Source organism: Podarcis vaucheri (assembly GCF_965113315.1).
Source record: "Podarcis vaucheri genome assembly, chromosome: 12".
In the NCBI taxonomy this organism is placed as follows: Eukaryota; Metazoa; Chordata; class Lepidosauria; order Squamata; family Lacertidae; genus Podarcis; species Podarcis vaucheri.
In genome coordinates, this window is record NC_138750.1 from 7,154,760 (window position 1) to 7,174,865 (window position 20,106).

The 20,106-nt window shown below is 45.0% G+C and overlaps 2 protein-coding genes and 1 long non-coding RNA gene across 3 annotated transcripts in view; 2 read left to right on the forward strand and 1 right to left on the reverse strand.

Annotated features, from left to right (window-relative positions):
- CDK13 (cyclin dependent kinase 13) overlaps positions 1 to 11,512 on the reverse strand; it is a 35,792-nt gene extending 24,280 nt beyond the window's left edge. Inside the window, exons 1-2 of the mRNA XM_082192710.1 lie at positions 10,147 to 11,512; positions 1,619 to 2,233 (exon numbers count right to left, since the gene is read on the reverse strand). Of these exons, the coding sequence (XP_082048836.1) occupies positions 1,619 to 2,233; positions 10,147 to 11,453 (1,922 nt within the window). The 5' untranslated portion in view covers positions 11,454 to 11,512. The remainder of the gene's footprint in view (positions 1 to 1,618; positions 2,234 to 10,146) is intronic.
- Positions 1 to 20,106, forward strand: part of YAE1 (YAE1 maturation factor of ABCE1) — a 131,189-nt gene that overhangs the window by 72,265 nt on the left and 38,818 nt on the right. The window lies entirely within an intron of this gene.
- On the forward strand, positions 12,090 to 12,696 carry LOC309515258. The gene is made up of 2 exons (XR_014212367.1): positions 12,090 to 12,214; positions 12,313 to 12,696. It is a non-coding gene; the product is annotated as an uncharacterized lncRNA (long non-coding RNA).

Genomic DNA, 20,106 nt, shown 5'->3' on the forward strand with positions numbered 1-20,106 from the left:
AAGGACAGGACTTGGCCAAAATGATGTTTACAGATGCTGCTGATCACCTGGCCTACAATGTCTGCAAACACCTTTTCAAACACCAGGGCAAGGTAGCACTCTGAGCGGATTTCTGAAGACCCCTGCAGGCTGGAAAGGTCACCCAACATAATTGTGATGCCAGGTGGCTGACAGGTGGGTAGGGCAATCCATCAGGCTAGAAAGGTTCCTCAGCCCTGCCCCATAGCATATGAAAACCAATTTCTTCAGTGTCTACCTGCATGTTGTATATAGGACAGATTAAGACTGGCTGTCATGGAAGGTTCTCAAACAAACTTCCAGTTTGAAGGTGCTTGTTTTTTTCAATGCCCCCCTTATTAGTTTAATTTTTTTAAAATGCTATATTTACAAAGGCTCAAAACCTTGAATTTTAAATTGTCTTAAGTTTACATGGAATAAATAATGGTAAAATTCAGTTGTAACGCCAAAGTTAGCATCTTCTGGAATAACCGGGAGATAATGGTATTTCCAATGCTCTATTCGTTTTTATTCCATATACAGTCAAACCTTGGTTGTTGACCGTAATCCGTTCCGGAAGACTGTTCGACTTCTGAAACGTTCGACAACCAAGGCACGGCTTTCAATTGGTTGCAAGAGCTTCTTGCACTCAAGCGGAAGCTGCGGCGGAGGTTCAGGTTCCGAAAAATGTTTGGAAACTGGAGCATTTACTTCCGGGTGTTCAGGAGCCGAAACGTATGATAATGAAGGCGTTCGAGAACCGAGGTTTGACTGTAGAGTGCTTCCACTCCCCCCTCCCCCAGTACTGTACACAGGTTGAATGGATCTGTATCTATGGATAAATAAGTGTGATTCCTCAATAAGCAATAACACAACTCAGGAACATGGGCATAGCCGGTGGCGGTGGCAGGGGAGGTAGCTGCCCCCACAATCAATCAAAATCTGAGGTTCTGCCCCCCCCCCCATGAAAGTCTGCCACCTAACCAAAATCCTGGCTACGCCCATGTTCAGGAAGATTAAATATGACTTGCTATTATGATTTATTTTGGGTGGTTTGAATACCAGATAAACTTGTGCATTTTCCAGGTACCACTAATGTTGCAAGAATTTTAACTTCTTAGCTAGTTCGACTTTGTTTTTAAATTGTTGACTTGAGGGTCTTTTGAGGCTGAAACATCTTTGATGCTTTCATATACACACGTACCATATTATTACATTAGGTTTATCAGTCTTATCTCATGTACAGCTATTGGTAGATGTTTTGGTTTGATTTTATTAATCAATTTATTCAAATTAAATGTTTCTATACACTTTCTTCCTTGTTCTTCCTTCCTTCCTTTATTTATTTATTTATCTATCTATCTATCAATCAATCACCCTTCACCTTACGGTCCCAAGACTGCTATCTGGTCTGTGGATATCAAGAAAAAGTCCTAAACACAGTTCAGGAATATTTTGTCTACAACACCTACAACATACCTGGAGTCACAGTAATCAGGTTGTCAGGTTATTTCCCCCCTTACATATGGTTTATCAGCATCAGCTTAAAAAAACAAAACCCAAGCAATTTCCAGGTGGAAATTATGTCTTAAGAGAGAAAGTTAAGTATTTTACAACTCACCTATCTGTATCTTTATCTTCAGGCAGCATAGGTGGAAGAGGCAGGGGTGGAAGCGTGGAGGTTATTAGTGAAACACTGCGATCCTTTTCCTTAGGTGCTACACTCGGTGGGTGAGGCTTGCTTTTCTCTTTCACGGAAGCAGGTTGCAATGGTGGCTTAACAGGAGTGGCTTTACTCTCTTTCGCCACCAAAACTTTTTGCTTAGCAGCTTTCTCTACAGTCAAATTGTTTTCCCCCTTCGTCTCCTGGACAGGGACTTTAGCCTTTCCCTTATCATTTTTCAAGACTGTACCACCTGAAGGGGAAGGTACGTGTTCAGTTTTTATCTTCTTCAGTTCCTTCACATTGTTCGCTTGAGGAATGGTCAGCCCAGTATTTTCAGCGCTTCCCTTTGTAGGTGTAGATGTGTTTGAAGCTTTTGCATTGGCCTTGGCTGCCTCTGCTGCTCTAGCTTTTTTGTTCTTATTCAACTCTGCAGCCAGGCTACTTTTTAGAGTCAGAGTACTAGGAGAAATACTCGACTGCCGACTTCTGGATCTTGATACTCTGTGCCTACTGCGAGATCTTGAGTGCCTTGATGAATAAGGGCTTCTGCTTCTGGATTTTGCTGATCTTCTGTTTAGAAGAGTAAAGATTTAGTCAGTGCCCATTTTTATACTCCACCATCTTTCTCTTTACTGAACAGCTTTTACAACCATTTCATTAGTATGTTTGCAGGGTAACTGACTTCTTGGTTAGAACCCTTTAGCAACAGCAGGAAATAATGTGATATATTTTACAACAGAGTTTTCCATCTCTGTTGTAGGCATTGTAAACTTGACTGAACATAAATCAGCTCCACTCTTCATTTTGAGATCAGTGAGGTCAGGATTTAATCCAAGAAAGCTTTAAAATTATTTTAGTACTAACAGTTTTGACTTTCACTACACCAGTAAGAGAACTTCTATAACATTTTCTCTCAGGCACAAAAGGTAAAAGCACTTAAAAACTTTTGAATAGGAAATACTTGGGGGTACAAATAGGAAGAGTGGTTCAAATCAAATCAGGCTAGCTATTTAAATTTTTATGTTAAACCAATCTACTGTGACTTACATCATCCTTGCTGTCGAACTACAATTCCCATCAGCCCCAAACACCAAGGCCAAGGTTGAAGAAGGCTGACTTAAACTTTAAATGTACTTAGAGAATGAACATTTAACATCACACAGTAATCATTAAGCTATATATACACTGTAAGTGCATTAAGTTAACAGTACATTCAGCTACAAATGTGCATGAAAATTTCACCTGTCAACACTAGTCTGGCTTGGAAAAAATAATTCCAACCAAAGGAACAAAGCAATAAAGATGTATTTCACAGTGTTTCTCTCACATTTATTTTCTTTATTTTCAGGAGCCCTTTTAGGCAAGATGCCACTGAGCAGTGTTACCAGCCCTGTATAGGGAAGCTTTTAATGTTTGATGTCTTACTGCGTTTTAATTTGTTGGAAGCAGCCCAGAGTGGCTGGAGTAACCCAGTCAGATGGGTGGCATATAAATAATAAATTGTTGTTGTTGTTTTTGCTATTACTAGTGTCTCAGGCCAACACTCCTGTACAGTAGAAACTTGGTATAAATTTATATTATTGATATTCAGCTCCTCTATAGGTTTTCACATACCTGCTCTAAAGCAGACATCCCCAAACTCAGCCCTCCAGATGTTTTGGGACTACAATTCCCATCATCCCTGACCACTGGTCCTGTTAGCTAGGGATGGGAGTTGTAGTCCCAAAACTTCTGGAGGGCCGTGTTTGGGGATGCCTGCTCTAAAGGATCAATATCACATGGCTGACAGGTGGGCAGGACCACCCAGCTACCAAACTCACAGCTTTGCAAGTCTCTTTGCTACTTCCAAAAGCACTGAGTCCAGCATACAGGATCATTCCAAAGACCAGGAGAACAGCAAATGCTTGCTGTTTGGAAAGATCTTTCCAAAGACAGGTGTTTATCTCCTCCTCTCCCAATCCTGACTGGGAGGGGAGAAAAGCAACTGCTTTTTGGAAGATCAGCTGTAGGCAGGAGCCTTATGATCATATATATAAGTGATAGACTATCACCTCTAATTATTTGCATATTGTTTTATGTTGTTAGAGTATTGATATTTATTAACATAAATTAAAAATAAATGAATAAATATATCCAGCTTTGGAGGTCCAACTGGAATCAGTATCAAAAACCTCCTTTCACTAACTGGAACCTCTCCTCGCTATTGTTATCCATGTTCTGATAACCTCCAGATTAAACTACAGCCATTTATTGGATTTCTGCTCACTTGGAAATCTACTTGGAACCTTCAGTTACCCCCAAACATTGCTGTTCGCCTAAGCTGGTCAGGCCACTGAGAACATACCTGCTGGTTCTCCAACAGCTTTGCTAGCTGCTAGTTTACTTCTGAAACAATTCAAAATGCCGGTGGCTTATCCTTAAAATCCTATAGAGCTTGAGACCTGGGAATCTGAAGAAGGAACCATCTTCTCCCACATGAACCTATCATACACTAATATTTTCTGAGGTCCTTCTCTGGGTGCCCCATCTTTAGTATGCTAGGAAAGTGCAGATCTTCTCAGCTGTGGCACTCTGTGTTTGGAATATTCCTTATGGTGCCAGAAGGAACTCTTTTTCCTACATGCATTCTGAATCTCTGGCTGAGTGTGGCTTTATCTGCTGTTGTGCTTTTGGGCTGCTTTACTGTAAAAGTTTTACTCTTTACTGTCGTTTGATTTTATAGTTGTTGGGGTTTTTTTTTATTTCTCAGCTGCCTTTAAAACACATGTACTGAAGCCAACATAAAAATAACTTAAATACCCACCCACCCAGTTTTGACAAAGTTTAAGAAAGATGCAAATTCACACTGATTTACTGAACTTCTGATTTAACTTAAATCTAATTTCCTTCTCCATGGTACTGCTGGCAGTATTGTTATCAGATACACTATTGTATAATTTAGTGCTGCGTTACCTGTAATATGGTGCAATGCAACCACTTAAATAATGCTTTAGCATGGGGTGGGGATTCAGGCACATAAAACTCAGTGAACACATTTTGACACCATTTCCAATTCCTATCCTGCATACCTTGAATAGCTCAAGGGAAATTCCAATTGTTTCCTTTTCTCGAAGACAATTCAGATATCCAGACCTGAAATGCTACTAAGCCACCCAAATTACACATGCAAAATCAGAATGAGCAGGAAACAAAATTAAACAACTATTGTTCTAAAAAGTGCTTTCAGTAAAACTTTCAGGATGCTAAACTCCAGTGTTACCTCTACATGCAAATATAAGCTTGTATCCAGAAAGCCACTCATGCAAAAGGCTTTCCTGACACTCCTCCCTACTGCACTGTAGAAGTGTCTGTAAAAGCATCTCCTGAAGGGGGGGACGAGAAGAGAGAACGAGACCAGGCTTACCCAAGCTGACTGCTCAATTTTCATTTCCCCCGCAGCCCCATAAATATAATCACCAAACCCCCGTTACTGCAATTACTACCTTTTCAAAGCGTCAATACAATTATTAAACATAAACTCAACTGATCTGAAGCTACCCACTGAAAATTAAGTAACTATATGAATTTTCTTTGCTTACTTTCAGTTTTTTATGTTCTAAAATATGAGTAATTCCAATATCATGCTAGTTTGCAATCCCAGAGGCAGCCAAGCATTTTGGACTATTTATGTCAGGAATACAACTGGATCCAACTAGGAAAATGTATTTGGCCAATGGACTGGATCTAAAACTGGCCCACTCCTTCTGGGCAACTTTGACAGGTGAGTGGAGCCACACATCTGGCAATCACCTGGCATATGCCATCATTTCAAATGAATAATCAGAAGTGCCCCCAAGCACCCTCTAGATTCTTCCTCTTTCTGTCTTTGGCTTTACATAAAACCATGACTGCAAAGGAGGATTATTTCTTTGCAGACTCAAGCACTGTGCATCTGAAAGCAAACTCCAAACATGACAGGGATACTGCACAAAGGAACTGATCAGGTGTTTAAATTCAGCACTGAAAGCTTCTGGTAAGATAAGTCTGCACCCATGATCTCTGAAGCGGAATCATCATAGTGGGACTTGTATTTGGCACCCAATCTAAAAGGTGCTGAGTGCAAGCCCCACTTGCAGAACAACAACCAGGAGTGCACTGATTGTTCCTTTGCAGTCATGGCTAACTACCTCACATCTAACATTGCATAATGTCAGGTGTGGAGCAGAGGACCCATGGTCTGGAGCAGGGGTCAGCAACCTTTTTCAACCATGGGATGGTCCACCGTCCCTCAGACCATGTGGTGGGCCGGACTATATTTTTTGGGGGGGGATAAACCAATTCCTATGCCCCACAAATAACCCAGAGATGCAATTTAAATAAAAGGACACATTCTACTCATGTAATAATATGCTGGTTCCCGGACCGTCTGTGTGCCGGACTGAGAAGGCGATTGGGCCGCATCCGGCCCACAGGCCTTAGGTTGCCTACCCTTGGTCTGGGGGCTCACCACCAGTGATTTATCTGGAGATTAAGAAGTGTGTACTACATTTTTCCTCCAGCACTAGAAACCTGTAAATTTCACATGTGAAAGGAAAGGGCACTGACACACAAGAGAGAAAGAAAATGACTAAAGATATAGAACTGACCATGATCCATTTTTAGCTATAATTCCAGGGGTTGAGGATGCTGAGGAACAAAAGTAAGTTTAGTTACACTTTTCAATACAAACATTTTGTTGAAAAGAATAATATGGGAAAATTCAAGGCTATCTTGAAGATTTGGATAAACTTCTTAACTTTACACGCCTTACAGCAGGAGTTGCAAAGTATGCTGGCTAGGATAATACAGTGGCACCTCGGGTTAAGAACTTAATTCGTTCTGGAGGTACGTTCTTAACCTGAAACTGTTCTTAACCTGAAGCACCACTTTAGCTAATGGGGCCTCCTGCTGCGCGGCCAGAGCACAATTTCTGTTCTCATCCTGAAGCAAAGTTCTCAACCCGAAGTACTATCTTTGGGTTAGCGAAGTCTGTAACCTGAAGCATCTGTAACCTGAAGCGTCTGTAACCCGAGGTACCAGTGTACTATTAGAGCCATATTAGGACACTAACCCAACTTTCTATTAGTGTATACCAACCATGCCAAGTCTATTGTATAATTTACTATTTATTGATTTTATCAAAGCCTTCCTCTCGAAGGAGTCCAAGGTAGCCAAACAACTCAGCAGAATTAAAAACATTTACAAGAAAATTTAAAAGCTATGCACATTCTACGTCTATAATGCCAATAACTGCAATCCCCACAGAATGGTTCAGTCCCTACTTCTGCCCAGCAGACAGGCAGTTTCTGACACTGTAACAGTTGTCAGAAAGTGGATTCTTGCTTGTGTTCAATGCTTTGCTACTTGTGAACTGTAACCATTAAGCTGTGACCTGCCTATTTCTCCAGTGAATCTTCTTGTTCCTTCACACATACACAAGCTCCTTTCCAGGCCCCAAAGTTTTGTACTTAGATAATGGCTTGCAATTCTATTCTATAACTATCTACTCTGGAAAAATAAACCTCATCTATTGCCACCCTCCCTCAGAAACATAATAAAAAACTTGGGTTTATCACCTCTGGTTTGACAATAATAATTACCAAAACATTACAAGTCAAATACTACAAACAGGAGTTTCACCTGAAACTCTCTTCCATTAGTATTTACCATGGCAGAATATTGAGGGGGCTGGGAGAGAGAAAGACTGTGTGTGATCACATGCACATACATCTTAAATTACTAGCTCCTAAATGATATAACCCTCTCTTGGTGGAGGAAGTAGGGTTTAAGGGGCAAGGAGGGATTTGGAACAAAAAACCTTGCAAGTTTTCATCCATGCAGTTGCCCTACTGGGCAAGCCCTACCTACCCTCAGTGTGGAATGGGCGTCATGCCATAAATAACTATGCACCTGAGGTTCAAACATTACAGACAGGTACTGTTGCAGCTCTTGCTGCATTCCACCCATCCACAATGTAAAAAGCCAACTGTAGCACAGGGGTGGGGGACCTCTGATCCACAGACCAATCACACTGCAATTTTGCCATCAGGCCATTTTCCTCAAACCACACCCACCCATCAGCTGATGTCACTCTGGAGGCCCCTAATCCTTTTCCAGCTGAAAGTGGGGTGCAACTCAGCTTGTTGAGATAAGGTTAAACAGATAAAACAGGAGACCTCCAACTTCCTAAACTGCCTCTGTCCTTTAAACTGTGCTGACCATCCTTCCTTTGAAGTGGAATCCTCAGGTTGCATCTCTCTCACTTCCGCCTCCTCCTCTCACTTCTCCCTTGGACCTGGAGATGAGACATCATCTTGGATCTATCTCCTGACAACAAAGGAACCGGCATGGCTTTCTTGGCTCTCCAACTTGTTACATTAGGTAGAGCCAAAGAACTCTTTCCTACCAACGTATGTATTTTCCAATAATAAGCATGGCATAAAGGGCTACAATTGGTAGGAGAAGAATTGGGGGGGGGGGGTGTCTTCCCTTGTGCAAGAAGTGCTTCCACTAGCACAATGCCACCACAGAACACTTTTGAAAACCGATTTGAAAGCTATGAACAGAAGTTACGTGAACTAGCGTCTTAATTGGTTCTTAAACAAGTTGAATGATTCTCTGTATCAAACAGGAGTATGGACTACTGAAAATGTTGACTTCAATTAAGCAGTAGTGCCATATGTATATATAGGCAACTCTCCATTTACACAGGGGTTACGTTCTGAACCCCTGTCTGCATACCCAAAAGGTCGCCTGTATCAGCTCAGTTGATGGGCTGGAAGAACCTTCCCCTGTTCCCACCTGTCAGCTGTGTGAGAGCCTGTCCCTCTGGCTTGCAAACATGAAGTGACAGATCAACTGCCACAGCAGAGGAGCAGGAAAGGCTCTTCCCCACCCATCAGCTGTGCTAGTGAAGCCATGTGGGTAAATGGGGAGTTGTCTGTACTGTGAAGGAAAAGAGGAATTGAAATTTGTAGTAATGAGCTACAAAAACTGTAACGAAGACTACAATTCTATAAACACTTACCTGGGAATAAGCTCCACTGAACTCAGTGGGGCTTGCTTTGCATATACAGAATTGCATTGCAGGTCTGCAAACAAAGTAAATGCAAGCCAAGCCCTAAACCAAACAGTAGTCCTCCCTACTACAAGACTGATATATTGGTCATCTAAGTAAAACAGAAAGAGCTCATAAAGTGCTTTTCAAGGGATAAGAAAACAGTCATAACAGACAGGATTAGGTCAAGGGAGGTTTCTCAAAACCAGAGTGGCTACTGGCAGACATATATGTTCCTAGAAAACCTCTTGTCATGTTACCAAGCCCTTACCTCAACCCAAAAAGGTGATGTAGAAAGCACTCCTGCTTTATGTATTGATATAGAAATCAAAAAAAAATAAATGAGCTGTTCAAAACTGAACAGTAATCAAAACCTTATCTAAAGAATACATCCCAAGTCTTAAAACAATCTTCCCATTTTCTATGAAGAGACAGTCTCAAATTTAACAACTTCAGCAGCCAAAAGCAACCAAGAATTCCATGCAGGTGAGTGAGCTGACTGGCTGAGAAAGCATAGAAAATTCTGTCTCTCCTGTCAGCCCATTTGGTTCCCACGATCACTGCAGAAGGAAAACCCTTTCCTCTATCACAGAAACAGGATAGCAGAGGAGATGTAGATCATGCAGTCATTCCTCCACCAGTCCCCTTGGTAGAAGACAATTTTTATGCTATCCTATTGAGAAACTACTTCCTTGGCAGCAAAGCCAGAAACATAGGCTAGTAACTTGCAGCCACACTGAGCTGCAGATAACAGTCTGTTTATACACAGTATATTTGAGGAAACACTTCTGTAGTGTACTGAGAAATGCTACCAGTGAAATCCTACACATGTCAACTTGCAAGTAAGCCCCACTAAGTTCAATGTCACTTACTTCCAAAGAATCATGCATAGGATTGCAGCCTACTTTGTTTAAGCTGTAAAACATTTAGAAGTGAAGAGTTTTTAGCTCCAAACATCTCAAGTTTTTCAAAATTTTCAGTTTGAAGTGATTTGGTTCTGAAAGGAATTTCACAATACTTTCAGTGTACGTCACCTGCACAACTCTAGCGGTAACTGGTTGTGATTACCCCCAACTTTTAGCACAATTCAGAAAGAGACCTGTTTAGAAAATACCTATGGCACTTTGCTCTGACCTTAAAAGTTCCATCAAATTAAAGAAATGCCAATTTCGTGTGCAAATTCTGCATTCTCAAACCTGGTAATGGGTTCGAGCCAAAGCTCACCAGCTGAGTTGTATTTCCTAGTATGGTCCCACAACAGAAAGGAAAACGGAGGTGTTTATGTATTTGAGACCACAACTTAAGAGAATTCCCAGCCTATCCCTTTCAGGTCACCCTTCTGAACCTTTCCGAAGGAAGGCTCCCTCCCAACCATCTTTTGTTCTGTCAAGGTGGCCCTGCACCTTACCTGATGGCGGGGCTGTAGGGGCTGCGAGAGCGGCGCCAACTGCTGTACGGGCTGGGCGAGACATCCCCGCCGCGCTCGTAGGAGCTGTGCCGGCTATAGCTGGGCGAGCGGCGGCGATAAGGGCTGAGGGGCGAGCGGGGGCTGGGCGACTTGCGGCTGCGCTGGCTCTGCGAGGCCCTGTGGCTGGGCGGGCTGTCATCGCGGCCGGGGCTCGGCGTGGACCGCTGCCGCCTGTAGGCCTTCGGCTCGGCCTTGTCCTCCCGGTACGCCTTGGGTGTCTCCTTGTAAGCCGAAGGAGGCTCCTTGGCCGCCTTCGCCTGGCTTCGCGGGGCTTTGCTCTGCCGGTCCTTCCTGCTACTGCTGCTGCTGCCGCCACCGCCGCTGCTGGGCGAGACAGCCGAGCCCTTCCTGCGGCCGTCGCTGCCGCCGCCGCTGCTGCTCCGGGGCCCCTCTCGGTCCTGGCCGCCGCTGTGGTTGTGGCGGCTACGGGACTTGGAGGAGGAAGAGGAGGAGGAGGCCTCGGCTCCCCCTACCCGGGCGGCCGCGGCCGCTCCCTCCGGATGCTGCTGCTGCGGCGGCGGCGGCGCTTTGTCCTTGTCCTCCCCCCGCCGGCGGTGCTCCCGGTGCCGCTCCCGGGAGCGCCGGCCGCTGCTGCTGCGGCGCTCCCTCCGCGGCGGCCGCCGGGGGCCCCGCTCCGCCTCGGCGCGGCTGGAGCGCGGCTGGCTGCCCGCGCCTCCGCCCGAGGAGGAGCCCGGGCTCCCCGCGCCGCTCCCCGCCCCGGCCGTCCCGCCGCCCAGCGGCCCCTCCGACTGGGAGCTGACGTCGTCGTACTCCTCGGCCGCCGCTTCCACCAGAGGCCCCAGGCCCGCCCCGCTCCCGCGCCGCTCCGACAGGCCCGCCCCCCCGCGCAACCGGACGCGCCGCCGCTTGTGCCGGGAGCCCGGGCGCCGCTTGCCCCGGGGCCGCTTCCGCTCCCCCCCTTCCCCGCAGCAGGAGGAGCCGGTGGCCGCCAGGAACAGCAGGGACTGCGGCGGCAGCGGCGGCTGCAGGAGCGAGGGCTGCAGCGGCGGCGGCGGCGGCAGCAGCGGGAAGAGCAGCGGAGGGGCCGCCGCGGGAGACGCGGGCAGCGGCTGAGGAGAAGGAGGCTGAGGAGGCGGCGGCTGGGCCGACGAGCCGCGCTTCCGCCGCCGGTGATGCAACCGCTTCTTCTCCGCCGCCGGAGACTCGGAGCCGCCCCAGCCCCGGACGCCGCCGCTCCCGCCTCCGGACGAAGACGCCGCCGCCGCCGCCTCCGAAGTGCTCGGCATCGGGACCGCTCCGGCGAACAGGACTCCGTCAAGGCGCCGAGGGCGAGCCCAGAGCAGGAGCCGCCATGGGATCCGGATCCCGAGCGCGCCGGTCTCTTCGCATGAGGCGCTCCGGCCTCCTCCTCCTCAGAAGCGTCCCCGGCGGCCTCCTGGCGATGCGCGGCGCCTGACGCGAACTCTCCGCATTCCCGGCTGGGCCCCGAGTGAGGCCTGGCGCGCCTCGGCCGCCGACAGTCGCCTCAGCCCGCCCCGCGCCGGCGCGCAGGATCCCGCCGCCGCTGCCGCCGCCGCCCACGGCTCGTCGCTTCACGGCCTAAGCCGGGCAGAAGCGGCCGCCGAACGGTCCCCGTCGCCCGCTTTGCGCTTCTCTCTCTCCCTCACACTCCCACAGAAAGAGACAGAAGGGGAGACCGGCCCGACTGCGCCTGCGCCGTCGCTGAGGTAAAGACGGGGGCAGGCCTATCTGGAGAGCTCGGCTCGCTTCCCTCAGCACGGAGGGATCTCGCGAGGCTTTGCTCCGCTCCCCCTCCTCCCTTCCCCTACTGTACTCAACTTCCGGCCGGCGGCTTCCTCGACCGCATCCTAGATTCCCGAGGTCATAGGGAACTGCCCCCTATGCGGCACTTCCGATCCCCTGTTGAAACTGGCAGCTCCTCCATGTGCGGGGCAGGAGACAGAGGGGCGACGCAGGGTGTCAGAAAGCGCTCGAAGTTCCCTGGCTTTTTAGAGGCTCGCTTCCGTGGCAGCTCAAATGGAGCGAAGTACAGTAATTAGGCTTTTCTGACAGCCAGATGGGCGGGGTATAAATATTATAATATTATTATTATTATTATTACATCTCTCTTTATTTTTTGGTCAGGAGAAGCAGTGATTCGACATGAGGAGAAGATGCAGGTATGGAAGATTCCTCAGCTGTTGATTTTCCATTTTATTTTATTTATTACGCACAGGGGGCGTAATTTAAGAATGGCTCTCTATTTATTCCCAGAAACCTTAATACGATACTTATTTCCAAATACCTTGATACAATTGATGGATAAATGTTGTTTTAATAAATATATTGTCTGTAAACGCAACGAAATTTATATTGCATGTTTCTAGCTTATTTAAAACTTGATAAAGTGCTTAATCTATAACAGAAATGTATAAAGTTTTTGATAACTTTTATGTCTCCAAACAAATCATATGGCTTTGTTCTTGCATCTTCTTGTTACAAATCACATAAACAAGCTCCATTATCTTATCTTATATTTGCTGATTTTGTGTTACTCTTATTTAGTTTTGTCATGACTCATGAAGGTCATCTCCCCAACTCCAGAGTCAGGATTTTTCTGATAGTGGAGGAGGGGTTTTCCAGGTTTCTGCTCTTGCTGCTGTTAATAAATAAGTTACCATTTCTTGATCTTCCCCTGAAGTGATGCTTTTGTGACATCTAAATATTGTAACAATAGGATCCATGGAAAGGTCTTGACTTATTTAAGTATTTATTTGCTAATACTTGACTGCCCAAATAACTTGATAATCAGATATTCATAAATTATGAATATCTCTGAATTTATGAACCTCTAAAAGGATAATTTTTTTTGTTAAAGTACTTGGATAGCATCAGACCTGCTATCAGACACAACAACAACAACCTAAAAATAGCTGGAGAAGGGTCATTTGCTTTGTATGCAGAAGATCCCTTGTTCAAATCCTGGCATTGCAAGGTAGGGCTGGGAGACAAGCCTGTCTTAAAATCCTGGAGAACTACTTTCAATGTAAAGCTAAATGGATTAGATGTGATATAGCAGTGGGGAAATATAGCAGTGGGAAGACTGCACCTCCTACATCTATTCTAATAAATGCTTGGTGGTCCTTGTAGGTGTTCATGAAACCTTCACTTCACTGCTAGCAAACATACAGGGTTCCAACTAAATTCAGCAATATGCTGATGACACGCAGCTCTGGTTCTCATTTACATCAGCAAGTGTGAAAGTGGGTGTACTGGACCAGTGTCTGGCCTTGATAATGGACTGGATGAGAGCCAATAAACTGAAGCTCAATCCAGATAAGACCGAAACACTGGTGCCCCCCCAGCTGTGTCACTATCTGGGCAGGGATAGCCTAATTTCTGTTGTTTATGCTCTGGTAACCTCTAGGTTAGATTATTGCAACACATTATACGTAGGGCTGCCTCTGAAGACGGTTTGGAAACTTCAGCTGATGCAGAATTCAGTGCGACAAGATGATCTGATCATATAACACGATTCCTGGCCCAAGTGCACTGGATGCCAATCAGTTTCCGGGCTTTAAATGGCTCAGGACTGCCATACTTCCTGGACCGCCTCTCTTCATATACACCAACCTGGACTCTGCAATCAAAATCTGAGGCCCTTCTTTATGTGCCCCCTCCGTGAGAAGCCTGGAAGGTGGCAAGACAAAAACAGGCCTTTTCTGCAGTGGCTCCCCGTTTGCGGAATGCTGTCCCCAAGAAGGTTCACCTGGTGCCTTCATTACATATCTTTAGGCACCATGCAAAAACAATCCTCTTCTCCCAGGCCTCTGGCTAATTAAACCATCTATATTTTTTTGCGGGAGGTGTTGTTTCGTAGCACACAATTGTTACCCAAGAAGTGGAACCAAATAAGAATACAGAGTACATTGATTAGGAATTTATCACCCCCAAGACAGATGTGTCCCAGCTAACATTAGAAGAATCTTAGCACATCCACAGCCCCATGCAAATTAACTTTTGTCAGAGACCTGTGAGTATAGAAAAAATCAAAAAATAATGAGTTGAAAGAAAATAAGCACAGAGCATTCTTCCCAGTGCCCGTGGAGCAGAATAATAGTTCTCCAAGACCAATGTTTGCTCTAATTCTGATTCTGATTTCTCACAATAATAGCACTTTCAAATGCAACACACAAGTGTGATTCTCATTAATTAAATTACCGAAGATCACAGAGTGGTTTACAATATAAAAACACAAGAATACATACCCTAATAACAAATAATAACCCACCAACAGTTTGAAAGACCATAGATTGCTGCCTCCTTTGCTGCCTTCACTGCCATTAGGTCGGCTTGATTATGAGTCTTCACCATGTTCAATTGCATTTGACTGGAGTTTTCCTCCACCCGTGTTCAAGCTGTCTCCTAGCTTGTTTTCTTGCCCTAAGCTCTGGAGTATACCAGGGAGCCAAACAGATTCCACAAAGTCAGAGAGGGTACTGAGGGGTTAGTGGCCTGAGCCATTCAGATGTTCCAGAGGTCAGCCAGGGCTTTGACAGGAATGCCTGTCATATCAGCTGGAAAATCCCCCAAAGCCATCTGAAAACCCATTAGATCCATCCACCTCTGAGGATGAACCACCAAAAAGGTCCCCTGCCTCTGCAGAGGTGAAAAGGTGCTGAAATCCTAAATCTCAACCGGAAGTAATCTGACCATGACAAAGGACTGGTGTTAATACAGTGGTGCCTCGCAAGACGAAATTAATTTGTTCCGCAAGTTTTTTCTTCTTGCAAGTTTTTCGTCTTGCGAAGCATGGTTTCCCATAGGAATGCATTGAAAATCAATCAATGCGTTCCTATGGAGACCATCCAGGGACAGAGGGGACCTGTTTTAAAGCAAGGGAAGGGGCAGCGGGGAGAAGCGCTTCTCCCCGTTGCCACCCCTTGGTTCAAAAGGGGTCCGGGGAGAGAGGGGAAGACGCGGGCGCCTTCCCCTCTGTCCCCTCTTTTGAAGCAAGGGGCGGAGGGGAGAAGATCGCTTCTCCCCGTTGCCGCCCCTTGGTTCAAAAGGGGTCCGGGGACAGAGGGGAAGGCGCGCGCACGCCTTCCCCTCTGTCCCCGGAGATTGCGGGGCTGGCAACCGGGAGAAGCGATCTTCTCCCCGCCGCCCCTTGCTTCAAAAGAGGTCCGGGGTGCGGGGGCAAGCTTCGTTTTGCGAAGCAAGCCCATAGGGAAATTCGTCTTGCGAAGCAACTCGAAAACGAAAAAACCTTTCGTCTTGCGAGTTTTTCGTCTCGCGAGGCGTTCGTCTTGCGGGGCGCCACTGTATTCCCCACTTTCAGATGACCCTCTTTTTGCCTAGCCCTAGGAAGGAATACACTTTCACTTTGGAGTCAGCTAATAACGGGCATATGTTGGAATTTGCTTAACAGAGCATAAGATAGACACAATCAGGCCTGGTATATAACTTTCTAACTTAAGTATTTTCTGGTGCATTTCCCTAGTGCATAGCTGTTGCAGGATTATGATGAACAGATGTATCGCGGGCAGGAATGAGAGTGGACAAAAATAGCAGAATTAGGTGTGGTTAGTTTGAGGAGAAATCGTCCACTCAGCAAGCTGGCCAGTGACTGTAAGATGATTCCTGGCTACTCTGCAGGCTCTTGAATCAAGTGTCCTTGAAATACAGTATAAAATATCAAAGTCTAAATTATGTCTCTTCCCAATGTCACTAGGTTCCCAACTTCAAACAGTTTTGTAGAATAGACACACCATGTCTAACACAGTAGAACCCATTTGTTTTTAATTTGTCTTGATCTTAAAACTTCAAAAGCACCCTCCCAAAAGGAGGCTATATCCCTGGTGCCCATTATTTACAAGACTCAGGACAGATCCGTCCATGAGGCAAACTGAGGCAGCCGCCTCAGATGGGAGAATCTAAGGGGCACTTCTGTGGGTGCTCCACCACCACCATTGGAGAAGTGGCTGCTTTTGGTGAGATCTCATGAGGCTCTTACAAGATCTTGCAAGACCCCAGAAGCCGCAATTGCCTGACCCCAGTAAGCGAACTTCGGCGGGTGGGGGGAGAGGCAGCAAAAGTGGGGCGGCACCTTCCTGTTTCGCCTCAGGCGGCAAAACTTGATGGGCTGCCCCTGACAGGACAATATGAGATCTAGAAAAACAAGCTTGTGCTTTCAAAGAAGAGTGAATATTTTACTTTTATTACACTGCAAATTGCTTCAAAAACTCTCATACATGTTTTGGGTGGTGGGGGAGAGAGAAGGGCACTCTTGTTAGATATGAAGAAAGCCATGCAACCGTATTCCATATTGCTGTTGCTTTTTCTTCCTGCTTTGATAATAGGCTGTGGTCATTCATGCTCCTAGGAAATCCCTTACCCCCTCCATGCCCAGATTCTTAGGGTTCTGGCTGAGCTCCCCTAATCATAAGATGAAAAAAATGTACAAAACCCATATAAGGAGGATATAACAAACCAAGTCCCTTCCCCTGTTTTGTCTGTTTTGGGGGCCTAATTTGGCGCCCCAGCTGATTCTATCCAGCCACTGTGGCAATGTATTTATTGGTGACAAATCGTAAAAAAAGCTCAAGTTCAATCGTAAAAAAAGTTCAACAACTTTGGGGTAAAATTGTTTAAAAAAGCACAACAACTACAATCACGTATGTTCACTTCATCAAATTTGGCCCCCTTTGGGAAAAAAGTTTCCCTTTGAAAAGGCAAACTAAGGCCCACTAAGGCCTTCTAAATCCGGCCCGCAGGAATCAGTATGTTTTTACATGAGTAGAAAGTGTACTTTTATTTAAAATGCATCTCTGGGTTATTTGTGGGGCATAGGAATTTGTTCATTCCACCCCCCCCTCCTGCCAAAAATACATAGACCAGCCCTCCACAAGGTCTGAGGGATAGTGGACCGGCCCCCTGCTGAATAAGTTTGCTGACCCCTGCCTTAGGCTGTAACCCTACGCAGTGTCAAGTATACATGCTAACCTAGAAGTTCAATTGAACCTAATAGGCTTACTTCTGAGGAGGAATGTGCAGGACTGCACTTGCAGCAATATTTAGACTCCAAGATCTCACTGCAGGCATTGAGAGGAAATATTCCTCATATGTTGTTATGATAGTAAGTCTGGTAGATCACAACTGTCAACTAATTTCTCACACATATAAGCATGCCAATTTTCTAAGATTGTCCTGATGAATTAAGGGGAACAATCTTTCTTATTCAGCCAGTGAATTGTTTAAATTACTATAAACTAGGATGTGGTAAGGCTAACCTCCACACTGACAACAATTTTAAACTTGTAAAACAAGTTTACACATCAGTCATAGGTGAGTTCCCATCAACATACCGTAAATACTGCCAGTGTTCTTCTGTGTGTAGCCGAATGGGTAACTGATTCAGGCCAGTGCATTGTAGAACAAAGAAACAGGATGCTAATGTTAATTAGGTTAAAGTTTATTAATAAGAAAACTAGAAAATTATGCAAGTTAGATTATATCTTAAGCCTTGCTCAGAGAAATGAAGCGTAGATACAGGTCAATTCAGACTATTCTGGACTGGGTCAATTTGAACATAGGAAACGAAGAAAGATTTTTTTACCCCTTACATTTTTACTAACTTGGATGTTCAATTATTTTACTGAGATAAGTCTGAGTTATGATACTTAAGGATTATGTCAAGGTTTCTGTTTTCAGCAAAAATAACGATTTGCCCATTGGAATGAAACATTTGGTATCTGAATAAAAGAGGGTGCAAGGCAGGAGGTTTTTGTTTGTTTTTTTACTAACACCAGATATGACTCAAACATTTTGAATCTTTTTGTGGGTCCTTGGTTTATCAAAACGAAATTTTCTAAACCGCAGAATTGTGAAGAAAGGTTAAAACTTTTTATTGATGCGAGTATTCTAAAACCAGGAAATTGTTTAAAGGGTCACAAGAACGTAAGAAACCCCCTGGAAAAACCTGCTGAATCAGGCCAAAGGCCTGTCTAGTTTGGGTCTCTGTTGGCACCGTGGCCAACCAGAGGCCCATGGGAAGACCACAAGCAGAACCGGGTCACAGCACTCTGCTGCAAACTTCCAGGAGCTGCAAAGGTGGGAACCAGAGGCGAAAGCAGGCTGAGCAATGGATGTGGTTTCTTTACTTTGTGCAGCAGGCTACATTCCAGCCAGGCAAAAACCAGAGGTTTCTCAACACACCCACATCTCTCTCCAACCATGCAAGCCAGTGGCATTATTACAATTCAGAAATACAGTACGTCCTAGCCAGGGAAAAGTACCGTACTCAAGGAGTGTGGCCCGGGGAGAGAGCCCTGAGGACTGGGAAGAAATAAATGGCCTGAGGTTCCTCACTCTGGTTCTATGAGTTAAATGACATCTCTGTTACTAAAGTGCATCAAAGAAAATTATTCATTGAAACAAAACTAATTTGTGTTGTTATCTTTTAACTCAAGGTCTTCATAATCTACATTTTAGAAAGCAATCATCTAGAGTGGTTACTTAGCTTGGAATACACTGCCTAAACTAGCATAACAGGTTCAATATAGCATAAAAAAGCAATTTGTTGAGTTGAAAGGTATTATTGTTCCACCTTGTGGAGACTGCCAGTTCATTCATATATTCTGCATTTCCTCCTACAATTCAGAGTGTGGTAAATGAATAATTTTTAAGTAGAGCTCCAAAACCACACTGTGTTGCTTCTATGCAGTCTTAAATCTTCTGTGGTCAGAAGCAAGTTGCAGGGAGTCCACCCTATGCTTAAATCTTGCATGCAGTTCATCACAATCTATGCATTCCATCATGTAAAAAGTGGCAGATAGGGGAGGTGGGGAATAAAGTTTTATTTTACTTCCTTTATTGTTAGGATCTTACAATTATTTTTTTACATATACTGTGGGCAAGATTTATTAGCATATTTCCCCCACCGCACTAGTCACACCATTTTAAGTTTAAGCATTCCAAAAACCTTTACAAGGGGCAAGAGTAGAAAGAGTGCACATCTTGCCCAATCTTGTTGTCAGCACTTAGAATGCTGAAGAATAAGCTACGTTAATTACACCTTAATCGGTTAACCAGGCATTGACTCATTAAAACATGTATATGTTGGGTGTTGGCCATTGTGATTAAGGAAGTTAAGACAGAGAACTCCGCATAAAATGGAAGATTAAAAATGTATTAGGAAGCAGCTGATGTTTAGGATAGCATGGTTCTGTATATGGTTGTTTTGTTTTAGCTTCTACAGTGACCAAAATCAGATCTCAGGCTGGTTATTTTTTTCAGGAAAGCATGTTGTTTCAGTCCAACTCAAGATTCATTCATTCATTCAGTTAAAAACTGTTTCCTTTTGAAAAGCTATTTTGTAGCTTTTCAGTGTGGTGTAGTGGTTAAGAGCGGTAGTCACGTAATCTGGGGAACCGGGTTCGCGTCTCCGCTCCTCCACATGCAGCTGCTGGGTGACCTTGGGCCAGTCACACTTCTCTGAAGTCTCTCAGCCCCACTCACCTCACAGAGTGTTTGTTGTGGGGGAGGAAGGGAAAGGAGAATGTTAGCCGCTTTGAGACTCCTGAAGGGGAGTGAAAGGCGGGATATCAAATCCAAACTCTTCTTCTTCTTCTTCTTTTAAAACAACAACAACAATGTCCAATAATGCTCTCCACTCTGCCATAAATTAACCATTTAGTGAAGCCTAGGTGGTTTGCCACCTTTAAGACAGAATTGCTGCTTTATACTGCCCCAATTTGAATCTTGTGTATTGCATGCTTTGATAAATGAATCAATGTATTTCAGTTATCAAGGTGTGTGTGTGTTGTGCCTCAAATAATTCATTCTTTGGATTGTTTAGATTAAAACACTGCTTTCCAGTGTTTACTATTTCTGGGTTAGCGGAGTCTGTAACCTGAAGCATCTGTAACCTGAAGCGTC